General features: G+C 41.7%; 1 protein-coding gene across 1 annotated transcript; it reads right to left on the reverse strand.

The window, feature by feature from the left end:
* Nucleotides 1–5: 5 nt before the first annotated feature.
* On the reverse strand, nt 6–12,756 carry LOC129760297 (xanthine dehydrogenase). The gene is made up of 6 exons (XM_055757936.1): nt 12,483–12,756; nt 5,175–6,244; nt 3,588–5,112; nt 3,259–3,527; nt 227–1,268; nt 6–164 (listed from the first exon to the last, which is right to left on the reverse strand). The coding sequence occupies exons 1-6, from the start codon at nt 12,546–12,548 to the stop codon at nt 114–116; spliced, it is 4,023 nt and encodes a 1,340-aa protein (XP_055613911.1). The 5' UTR covers nt 12,549–12,756; the 3' UTR covers nt 6–113.
* Nucleotides 12,757–13,105: the final 349 nt, after the last annotated feature.

Consider the following 13,105-nt stretch of genomic DNA (forward strand, 5'->3'; position numbering starts at 1 on the left):
AAAACTTAAAGAATTTGAAACATACATTACCATTTTTATGATAATTTTAATGAAATCTCAAATCAAGTCTTTTTGAAATCGTATAAAGTAACTTCACTCTGTTATCTTGTTGTCTAAGGCATCACGTTCCAGGGTGTAAAAGTTGCTGGATCTGGTTCCGTAAACTACAAAAAAAAATTTTTGATTAGCATGTTTGTGAAAGTTTTTCTGTCCCGAACAAGCTTACCTTAAGGGTTATTCTATCCTGACAAGCTAAACGAATCCGGGCGGATGTCGCTGGTGAAACCAGATTGAAGTCGTCCGAAGCGTTCTCTTCTTTCCTAGCTGCCGATATAGCTTCGCGAATGGCGAAGAACACTGAAGATGCCAGAAATAGAGGTGGCTCACCAACAGCCTTCGAAGAGTAAACCGCTCGAGGATTAGGGGCTCCCGTCAGAAGCGAAACGTTAAACACTCCAGGAATGTCTGCGAATCCAGGTATCTTGTAGACACCAGGGCCCCGGGAGTACACCGTACCCGTTGGGGAATAAACCATTTCTTCTAAGGTAAATAGTCCATAACCTTGCATGAATCCTCCTTCTATTTGCCCGATATCGATTGCCGGGTTGATACTAGATCCCAAATCCATCACAATATCCGTTCGAATAACCTGATGATCGCCAGTTAAGCAATCAATTTCTATTTCTGAACAAGCTGCTCCAAATGTGAAATAGTTGAACGGATTTCCAGAGTTTGTACCGAAATCATATCCGATACCAGGCGTAGCGTAGAAACCAGTTGTTGATAAGGAAACGCGATCAAAATATGCTTTGGTAACCCAAAACTTCCAGTCCTTATCAGGGTATTGCTTTTTGTACGGTTCCAGCCGTTCGTTGATGATTTTACACGCATTGAGTACAGCCATTCCGTTCAGATCCGAACCGGCACTGGCAGCGGTCGGTGGAGTATTGGGAACCTTATCCGTTGAGGTTTCTGAAATGTGTATCATTTCGAAGGGTATATTGAGCGTCGTGGCCGCTACCTGTATCATTTTGGTATGCAGGCCTTGGCCCATTTCGGTTCCCCCATGCGACAACAGTACCGCACCATCCTGGTAAACATGAATGAGCGCACCGGACTGGTTCAGATGTACCGCAGTAAAGGCAATACCGAACATGGTCGGCACCACGCTGATGCCGCGTTTTCTCCAACGGTGCTCAGCATTGAACTGCTCCACTTCGACTCGACGGTTCTCAAAGTCCGACGATTTGATCACCTCCGTCCAGCATCTAGAATCGAAATGGATACCATTATAAAAGCGAACCTTTTTTTATAAGATACTCTAAACAAACTAGAAAAAAATTATGAAAATGTTTTACTTCTTGACGTTTTGATGTTTCTTGACATACTTAAAGTCGTTCTTCTAATGACTCTTGTAAAATGTGCTTAAAAGAGCGTTTAAAATTTGAGATACCTCCCAAAGGCTCCGACTCGACAATCTTTCATGAGATTTGATCTCCCAATGTCTACGGCCCTCAAACATTCCAGTGGCTCGGTGACCTTTTGGAAGGTCGTCGAGTCGTAGCCATGGATGGTCGTCGAACTGGAGCCACTGGAGGTCTCAGGGTCGGGGCCACCGGAAGATCTTCTTGCCAAATACCATGAAAAGTTGTCGAGTCGAAGCCATTTAGAGGTTGTCGAGCTGTAGGTCTTTGGACCCGAGCCTGCGGTTAAGATCGTTGAACCGAATACAGGTTGAGGTCATCGAGCCAGGAACCAGTTTGTATAGTACTCGCACCCAAGCGAATCCGTCAAGCCCAGAAAAGGTTGTCGTTCGACGGGCCAGAAGATCGAACGAAAACTGAAGAAGGTTGGTTTGTTGAAATAAAAGCGATGGATGTCGAATCGTGTACGTTGTTGTGGGAATGCCCTTACATGAAGATTCTGATTTTTAAACCCCCGAGGTCGAATTCTCAAATTAAATTCACGAACTTGAAGTTTTGGGCCGTGTGGAATTTAAACCCCAAGCATTTAGAAGCCTAATCGATGAAGTAATTTATATGAATCTCAAACTTCGCCCGTTCATCGCCACAATTAAATCTTTGATGCGTTGATGCACAGAAACAAGATAATAATTTGATAATAACGGATGTAACTTCTGTCAAGAAATATTGGTATGTGAAGAATCAAAAATACGTCGTGAAATAAATTAAGAACATCATTGGTCCTAGGTGGCTCCCTTAAGGCTCGCCACATTAGGAAAGATTTAAAATTAGATTGAAGCTTTCAACGATTACGAAGTCATATAGGAGATAAGTGAGAGTGCACGTTTTACCTTCCTCATAAAAAAATAATTTGCACAAAGGTTTGATCGATACAATTCGTAATTATTGTTGTTTGTTTAGAAAGAATTTCATTGGGACAACCACAAAGATCTGACGCAAGTTAAGTCGCGAGTGACATAAAGATGTTAAAACGACTAAAATCGAAACAAAAAAAATCTGATGCGAATATGGAAACTGTACAGTTATTCTAAATTGATTAAAAATATTTATTCAGAGCTGCAGAATTTATTCGAAAAGAAAGGTGTGCCTGGAGTGCATTTTTTTAACTTTAATTGGTTCACAGAACCAGTGATTGTATTTTCCACTACAATCAATGTTGAAGAACTCCGATACGAGAGAAACGAACTGACGGAAAATTTGTCAGCGGACATATGAAGAAAAAAAGAAGTGACGGAAATTTTCATTTAAAGCAATTGAGAGGCTAAATAAGAGTGGACTTTACAGACAATTGGAAAGCGAGGAAAAGCTGTGGAAGGTCGAAGGCTGATGTTCATGAAGAAGATACAAATCTTGTACAGTAGCGCCTCCCAGAGTATAGTTTGTGTAAACCCTTAAGTTAACCTCTGGAAACACCAATCGAACGTGCAGGGGCTTGAATAACAAACTCGAGTAGGTATGTTTTTGAGACGAAAAACGACTTAAGCTGGATAAATTTCAAGGGAATACTGCGATTGAAATTACGCTTAAGATATCAAAGATCACACAGCCACAACAACGGTGAGTACCTGAGCAATGCCTTTACTGAGTAACAATGTTAGTTCTATAAGAAATTTCGAGGCACCTTAAAAATCTCATCAAAAATTATTGTAATTATTTTATGAAAATTTATGAAACACTTTGAAGCGTTATAAGCCACAACAGTGTAGGAAGAGCAAAAACGAACTAAGTAAGGCGTCAATAGATTTGATTTTGAACCCCCCCATCGTCTACTTACTTGCGAACATTGCAATTCTCAATGACCTCGTTGTAGTGCGTTTTGTCGCCTTCGTTGTACATATTCAGCTCGGCGAGCTTCACGTAATCTCGACCCAGCGCACGGGCCACGTGATGCATCATTGTTTCGGCCGCCAGCATCCCCTGGGGACCACCGAATCCTCGGAATGCCGTATTCGATGGAAGATTGGTCTTGCAAACCCATCCTCGAACGCGCAGATTCGGTATCTTGTAAGCGTTCTGAATGTGGAACATAGAACGCTCCAACACCTGGAATACCATTGAAAAGATATAAGTTTGATCTAGGAAGTTGCCAGCATCGAGTCTTACCGAAAAAGACAAATCCATCGAATATCCCGCATTGTTGTAAGCTTTGAAATCGGCGGCCAACAGTTGACCTTCCTTGCTGACACCAACCTTGTAGGTAAAATAAAACGGATGGCGTGTTCCGCTGATGGCCATATCTTCATCCCGATCCAACATGCAGCGCACCGGACGGTGGAGTTTGTAAGCCGCCAAAGCAACCGGAACTGCTAGCATAGCTGCGCGTGATTCTTTGCCACCGAATCCACCTCCCAATCGCTTGACCCTCGAAACAACCTTGCAGGAAGCGATACCTAAGGCATGTGCCACGTGCTGCTGAATTTCCGTCGGATGTTGTGACGAACTGAAAACCTCAATCTCATCCGAATCCTTTGGAACGGCAACGCAGGCCTGAGTTTCCAGATAGAAGTGCTCTTGTCCACCCAAGCGGCAGTCACCTTCGATGATCCGATGAGCCTGTTTGAAACCCTTTTCAATGTCCCCTTGTTCAATCGTTTTGGGATAACCCGGATAGAACGATTCCTTACTGATGGCATCTTCGATCGTTATAACAATAGGTGATAAATCTTCGTATGTAACTTTAACTTTTCTTGCTGCTTTCTGAGCTGTCATTTGATTATCGGCAACGATTGCCCCGATAATCTGTCCCTGACTGGTAACGATGTCTTTGTAGAAAACGTATTCATCGTGAAATACGGGACCACATTGATTCTGTTCCTCAGTAAGATCAGCTGCGGTGAAAAATCTATGAACTCCGTCCATAGCGAGTGCTTCCGTTGTATCCATCTCTAAAATTTTTGCATGAGCCCTGCTACTGGTAACAACTGCTAGGTACAGCTCGTTTTTATACTTTGGAATATCATCGCAATACACAGCTTCTCCGGTAACTTGCTTGAATGCCGATGCGTGAACTTTCGGTCGACGAATCGGATCCGTGATCGGCTGCGCTGAAGAAACCTTCTCGAACAGTTGAGCGCTTTTGGGAGGCAATGTGTGGAAAGTATCAGCGCCACTTCTTTGACGTTCGTCTATCGGTTTATGAGAAGATATAGTCGAAGCGAGCGCATTACTCACGCTGATGAATGTTTTGAAGAACAAACTTAAGCTCAGCGATCGGCGATACAAAATCATTCCTCCCGGTGCACTTGGGTCCAAGGGAATCTCAGCGACCAACAGATCGTTTACTGATTCAATAAGGTTCTTATCCCATTTTTGGCCAACCATAGCCAAGGCTGTTTTCTTAGCTAAAATAGTTGTGGGAGCCAAACCACCATAGGCAAGATGAATTTCTTTCACGATGTCCATGTTAGGTTCGAAAACTATTTTAAATGCCCCATTCACAATTGCTATGTCATCGTCGCGTCTCTTCGCTTGCTTGTAGGCCACGAAGTGGTAGTCCTTGTTGGTTTTTGGAATGACCAACGAAACGAGAACCTCTTCCGGTAGAATCACGTTTCGACGATACCCGGTGAAGAATCCATCACCCATGCGTACTTTACGTGTTCCTTTGTCCAAACTAGCTACCTCTAACCTGAAATAGATTCAATAAAGTTAGGGTTCAAGAATTTTCAACCTACTCAACACCCGACGTACTCGATTCCAGCTGCCATAAAAATTGGATTCAAATCCGAAATTGGGCTTCCCGTCATTATGTTACCACCCACAGCTGCCACGTTCCTAATCTGTTTGCCAGCGAACCAGTGCAGCATATTGACGATTGCCCGATACAATCGTGTCTCATGCTCAGGTCGTACTTGGATTTCGTCCTTCAAAACTTTTTCCATTTCTACCAGAGTTACGGAAGCCCCAAAGCGAATACCATCGTCCAACTTGTCTATGCGATTCATTTCCGAAATCTGGATTGGTGTGGCGAGCACAGGGTACTCGAAATGTTTGAATTTCACCTCAACCCCAACTTCCGTATTGCCGACAATAATTTTCATCGTAGGATATCGCTTCTTCAACGCCAACAGGTGTTTCAGTTCCGTCGGTCTATACCAGCTGGTCGTCCCAGATCGAAAAACCAATGCCCCCGTATCTAATGCGTTCGATAGTTTCAGTTCTGGTGGGAAAATTGGCTCCTGCGTAGGATCGTACGGCGTGAACTCGCTTACTTCAAACAGTTTATCATCGACTTCTACACCGCACCCATTGGAAGCTCCGTTTTGATTTTTGCAACATTTATCACCCATTGCACAGGTACCGTACTCTTTAGTAAACGTTTTGTAGCCTTCGATGATCGGTCTGTACCCCGTGCACCGGCACAGATTCCCCTGAAACGCTATTTCCAGTTCCTTCATCGAGGGCGACGGAGATTCACGCAACAGGGCGTACATTGACATCACAATTCCCGGGGTACAGAAACCACACTGGGAACCATGTGCCTTGGCAATCCGTTCCTGTACCGGATGCAGCCGAGTTCTGGTACTTCCGATACCTTCAACTGTGGTAACGGCCATGCCATGAACCGCACAAACCGGCGTAAGGCAGGCATTAACTGCCACATTCGACACTCGCTTGGTCGTTCGATCGATTTTGGAAACCATGACCGTACACGCTCCGCAACCTCCCTCAGCACAGCCCAGTTTGGTTCCCACTAGGCCCAGCTTATCTCGCAGGTACACCAACAGGGTACAGTCGGGATCTGGGCTGCTTTCGGTGACCTGGAAGCAAGAAAATTTATAATATATGTAACAAAATTTGAACATAACAGCTGAAACATTACAAATATTACATTTTCAAAGATGATGGGAAGTATTGGAGAAACATGAGATATCAAAGAAAGAAACAACATAAGCCGTAAATATCATAAATTTCTCGAAATAGATACAACGGCTCACCGGCAGGGACTTGAATCCGCAATTGTCGCTTCAGTACAGTGGCGCAAGTCCCTGCCGGTGAGCCGTTGTACCTTTCTCGAGAAATTTATGATATTTCTCTAATCATCTTTGAAAATGTGTTCATTTTCAGGTTCGAAGATGATGTACCAAGACGAATTTAAAACATTAGACTATGATTTCAACAGAGCAACACCTTCCTGTGTAACTGGTCTGCTCGGAACCTTGAGCAGAGCAGCACTGATTGCTTCTTCATATGAAATATGACCATAAGTAGCGACAAACCCGAAACAATCGACCATGTGCTCGCTCGGCTAAAATCCCGAGTCGATGGGTGGTGACTGGTGGCCGTGGTGGTGATAGAGAAACAACAGAGAGATCGATAGTGAGCAATTACCAAGGGATTGAAATCAAGAGAGAATTTTTTGCATTTGGAATGGTAATGATCAAAATTCAACAACTGCTTAACAAATTGCAACAATTAGCACATTTTCACTCTCTCTGAGTACCGATTTCTCTCATTTTAACTTAAACCTTCCAATTCTCTCTAACAAATTTCCACAAATTATAACAAATTCAATCATTGGCTGCCAAATTTGTTTGATCATTGACGATGATTCTCCGTTTATCTCAGTCCCCTGTAGTCAGCAATCACCAAGGGATTGAAATCAAGAGAGAATTCTTTGCATTTGTAGTGGTTCCACAACTGCTTCACAAATTGCAACAATTTGCAACAATTAGCACCTTCTCACTCTCTCTAAGCAGTGATTTCTCTCGTTTGAACTCAAACCTTCTAATTTTCTCTAACAAATTGCCACAAATTCGATCATTGGCTGCACAATTTGTGTGATCATTGACGAATTTTCTCCCTTCATTTCAGTTCCCCGGCAATTACACACATGCGAGATATACATGGATTATCGATAGAAGGTTCAGGGGTCGATCGACGGAACTCGGCATGTACGCAAACTGGAGCCTGGTTTGCGCACATGCCGCTTGGCCAAATGGGTTATTCGGCCGACGGTTATCCAGCCGAAGGCTGTTAGGCCGAAAGGACGCAAGGCCGAAAGGATGTTCGACCGAATGGTTATAAGGCCGAATCGTCGTAAAGTCGTATGGTCATTTGGCTGAATGGTCGTTTGGCCGAATGTATACCAGACTGATGAGACATATAAACGCTTGTTTGCATGTTTCGGGGACGAGTGGCAGTTAGGCCGAATGGTTATAAGACTGAATGATCGTAATGACCGGTTGCTAGGTCAATAAGAAATCTTTTACACTTGCCTGCATGTTAGTTCGAATGGTCATTAGGCCGAATGGCGAATAGGCCGAATGGTTGCAAAGTCGAATGGTCGAATCCGGCCTTGCATCCATTCGGCCTGATGACCATTCGGCCTGATGACTATTCGGCCTAACGACCATTCGGCCTAATGACTATTCGGCCTAACGACCATTCGGCCTAGCTACCGATTAACATGCAAAAAAGCAATAAAGTCTTATAGGCCCAGCATAAATTCGGCCCAAGGACCATTCAGCCTAGCAACCATTTGGCCTAACGACCTTCTAGCAGGCTTGAAAATTTTCAGTCATTCATAAGGACAGTGAAATTTATTTTGGATCACTATACCCAAGAAAATAAGATCAGTCATGGATCATGTCATGACAGAAATATTCCGATAATGTGAATGTAAAAACCATTCACATTCACGTGATGTAAGAAAATTTCAGGCATGAGAAGAGTGGGCAATGATTGAAATTCGGATCAAAATGGAATATTCAAAAAAAAAGGCTTCTAAAAACGCTTATCTCTATTTTTATTTTTTATACTATTGTTAGTTAGCGTTTGTCATTGGGATTGGGCCTGCTAAAAAGAATAAAGCTTGCTCTTTACTCTTACACAGATTTCCATAAGAATGACAGCTAATCGGAGTAAAGGCTATTGCTTTCTCTGTTTAACACACGAGAAATCGTATACCGGGTTTGTGAGCGCGCCCATCGCCCAGAGTACAGCATATTGGAAATTAGCTTGGCAAATAAAGTTGCCAAAAATTACACTGGTGATATTTCTCATGACCCATTTTAACCATCATGTCATGGCCGAAATATTTAAGATTTCAATGATCAATGACACAATGGAAAAATCTTTCTTTACCAAAATAATCATTCATAGCATGCTTTCATTTCGAAAAAATCTCAACCTAACGACATGTGAGGAAAAAAATGGGTCTCTAGTCGCAATTTTTGGCTCGTGACTATGACATAATCCCATCCCTGCCTTCTAGCATCCGTTCGGCCTTACGACCATCCGGCCTAATGACCTTCGGCCTAATGTCCCATTCCGTCGAACATCCGTCGGCCTTTAAACCCATTCAGCCTAGTGGCCTTTCGGCCAAATGTTCGAGCCCCCGTATTTCGTCACCTTCACTGTGGTGTAATTGGCTAACGCACCATTGTACTGAAGCGGAAATTGTGGGTTCAAGTCCCTGCCGGTGAGCCGTTGTATCTATTTCGAGAAATTTATGATATTTACGGCTTATGCTCTTTCTTTCCTTGATATCTGATGTTTCTCTAATACTTCCCATCATCTTTGAAAATGTGTCCTTTTTCAGGTACGAAGATGTACCAAGACGAATTCAAAACATTACATTTGATTACGAATATTAAAACAATAAAGGGTGATACGGTCAAAATTTGGTCAATATCAACTTGACGTATTTCTTTCAATTTTGCATTTTAAAAAATCCTGAACACCCCTCATTTTAAAGGTGTGTGTGTGTGTAGAATGTTGATCCTATTTTTATTTTGGAATTCACTCTTCAGTTGTCAAAATGCCGTCCAAGGAAGAAGAGTAGCGTATCAAAATTTTGCTCGCGCATCGCGAAAATCCGAGCTACTCGCACGAAAAGCTTGCAAAATCGCTAAAAGTTACCAAACCAACCGTTACAAATGTCATTAAAGTGTTTGGGGAACGTTTGTCGACAGCCAGGAAGTCTGGATCGGGGGATAATCGAAAAGCGGAAGCCGCTGAGACGACAAAGAGAGTTGCCGGTAATTTCAAGCGAAATCCTAACCTCTCTCTCCGAGATGCCGCGAATAAGCTGAAGGTATCGTCTACATCAGTGCATCGAGCCAAAAAACGAGCCGGACTATCGAATTGCAAGAAGGTAGTGACTCCAAATCGCGATAATAAACAAAATACGACGGTCAAAGCGCGATCCCGGAGGCTTTACACGACGATGCTGACGAAGTTTGACTGCGTGGTAATGGACGACGAAACCTACGTCAAAGCTGACTACAAGCAGCTTCCGGGACAGGAGTTTTATACGGCAAAAGGAAGGGGAAAGGTAGCAGATATTTTCAAGCACATGAAACTGTCAAAGTTCGCGAAGAAATATCTAGTTTGGCAAGCCATGTGTGGCCACTACACTGGCCCATGACGAAAAAAATCCTTATATTCCACGCGGCACCCCCAAGGTTGGTGCCTTTAGGTGAAAAAATGACTTTCTGAAGATTTCAGGTCATTTGGCAGAAGCACGAGCTGGCGCAAAAGACTTAAAATTTGTATGGAGATTTTCGGCAAAATGTATGAAAAAAGACATTTTTTCACTCTTGGTGTTCTAAAATATGTTATCAGTATGCTAGAAAGCTCAGAATTTCAGGAATTGTAGTTTAAGCAATGACAAATAAGTTTGTAGAAGATTGTGATGCAATACGAGTCGACTGTGATAAGTTATCCGCAATTTAGTGTGTGATTTTTTTTCGCATTTCTTTGATATATTGTGAACGGAATATGGGCTAATAATCGCACTAACTTGGTCGCATCGTCACACAATGAGAATAACAAATAGAAAGTTAGTGACCTTTCTTTTAACTTTTGCAGATATTTGTTATAAAATAAGCTACAACTTTGCCTAGGACACAAACTTTCTATCTGTTATTCTCATTGTTTGACAATGCAATCAAGTTAGTACTAATAATCCACCTATACACCGTTCACGATATATCGATGAAACGCGAAAAAAATCACACACTCAATTGCAAATAACTCATCACAGTCAACTCGTATCGCGTCATAATCTTCTACAAACTTGTTTGTTATTGTTTGAACTACAATTCCTGAAATTCTGAGCTTTCTAACATACTGGTAAAATATTTTAGAAGTGTGCCGCGTTGAAAAAAAATGTTGTAAAAATCATCCCATACAAATTTGGGCCAGTCTAGTGGCCACCCGTGGCTTGAAAAGCAGCATTTGAAAATGATTCCGGGACTGTCAACCAAGAAATTTACGTGAATGAATGTTTGAATAAAAGTCTGCTACCTTTCCTGAAGAAACACGGTTGTTCCTTACTGTTTTGGCCGGATTTGGCATCTTGCCATTACGGTAAAAAGGCCATGAAGTGGTGCGCCGCCAACAACGTGCAGGTGGTTCTCTAGGACAAGAACCCTCCCAACACGCCAAAGCTCCGCCCAATGAGAAATACTGGGCTATTGTCAAGCGGAACCTTAAGAAGACCAAAAAAACTGCTAAGGAAGAGCAGCAGTTCAAGGCAAACTGGTTTTCTGCGGCGAAGAAGGTGGACAAGGTGGCTGTACAAAATCTGATGGCAGGGATTAAACGTAAGGCCCTGCAATTTGGATTTGGGAAAGCGGAAGCCTAACTGAATATTTTTCCTGAATTTTATACTAATTAAACTTGAAAATGAAATTTAATTTGATTTTTAAATAAACGATTTCACCGATTTACTCGCGTTTTCCCTTTATGCATATGCGAATTTCAAGTCAGGGGTCAGACTTAGGGGTGCCTCGAAGCACTGAAAGTTTCGGTTTTTTACCCTTAAACCCACCCAAGAGAGGACCAAAGGAAATCGGAATTTTAATTTTTTAGCCAAATGCTTTAAAAATGCTTAATAAATCGACTTCAAAATGCATTAAACGTCGAGATGTTAAAAGTGATGGAACTGCAAGGTAAAAAACGCACGAATACAGCACCTGGGTAATACGATCGATCAGACCTCGATCCATTATTAAGATTGATCATTCCATGCAACTTCCGGTTTATCGATGAATAAGGTCCCATCCCATTACCCAATAACTCATTGAAAGAAAGAGTGACCAATCGATATGCAAATGCATGCCTAACTTCATTACTGAGAAACTGAAATAGAAAAAGTTGCACTATTCTCAGAAATCTTTCAACGGTCATAACCGTATTTGTGTCCTAAATCTTGGTCCAGTGATTGCCCGTTTTTATGTAAATCAATAAATAATTATTTTCAAAAATGAAGAGTGGTTTACAATGTAATTTTAGAATTACACCGATTTTTTCCCTTTTCACTATAACAACCGCACATGGGTTGATTATGTGAATACATTTATATAGATGACACATCCGCGATGATCGTTGCAATGAAAGTAATTTCTCCATATTTGTTTTTGCCACAATCAGCAACTAGTGATTGGGGTTTAAGCACTACATCGTTAAGGTGCAAGCCACTCCATCGAGATAGGAAGAAGTGGGAGCACCGTTCATTTAAATCACGACTGTTGCGAAATGATTCAATGCTAATATGTAGACCGCGTGTGTGTTTTAACTGCGCTGATAATAATAAACACAAAATAATATTCAAATCTTATCTGTGAATAACTGAAAAAAAAATATAACTAGGTAATGTAATACTTAGTATGTCGGCAGCAGCAAGGCTGAACTGTTCACACACAATCTTCGTTACTTTGCAGGCATTGAACATTTAATAGGTTTGAGAGCAACCAAAGTTTTAATTATAAATCGCCTTGAAAATATAAGGCTAACAGGTGCTTCAGTTCTCAAGGAATTGTTTATACAAAATTTGGCTTGAATGTCTCAACATTTTATCACAATCTTAACTGAAGTGTTGGATGATTTTTTTTCAAAAAAAGCAAAACTGAACAAGAAAAGTAACAATAAAATAATAATTGCGACTTCATCCGAATTTGTAACTGTTCGAGTCTATTCAACTTCAAGGTTCGCGAAACGAATGCCTTGATAATACACTATTATGTATTTTTAATGATCCAATACTCTTACTTTTTTGCCATTGACGAAAAACACCAAAGGTTGACTATCGTTGAAGTGATTTAAAATATCATCCATGATCGTTGTTTTTGATTTGGGAAATCACCGAATTACGATTCTTTAAACGGCACAGCTACGTCTTCTGGAACTGATACAGGAGCATACACTCGTTGGAAACTTGTCGGCTATTTTGAATAGATTGGTAGTTATCAATAAAAACAAGCCCGTGGGGTACTCCACGGGAAGGACAAACAAGTTTGACCGCACTGATCGAGCGTTTCGGAGAGACTGTTCGACGGTTGTTGTTTTGTGCTGTGCTGTATACCCATGATGACATGACATGGCAAGGCAATGGACCTGTTTCGAAGAAATTTGTTTTTCTTTGGATGATTAAATTATCTCAGCTCTGCTCTGCCTCAAAATCAGACACATCAAACTATCTCCAACAGAGCGATTGCGACGTCATAGTTGTTCTCTCACGTTTCTGCCAAGATAGATCCTATCTATGTGGTGTTCAATTTTGGTTACGGATTTCGTTCTTTGTTTTCTAATTTGCATTTCAGTCTTTGGGAAAGCAAATTACAGAGTTTTACAATTTGCCCGACGTTCCGGCCTTTGATCTTGGCCTTCTTCAA

This window comes from Uranotaenia lowii, unplaced genomic scaffold (genome assembly GCF_029784155.1).
Source record: "Uranotaenia lowii strain MFRU-FL unplaced genomic scaffold, ASM2978415v1 HiC_scaffold_56, whole genome shotgun sequence".
Classification (NCBI taxonomy): Eukaryota; Metazoa; Arthropoda; class Insecta; order Diptera; family Culicidae; genus Uranotaenia; species Uranotaenia lowii.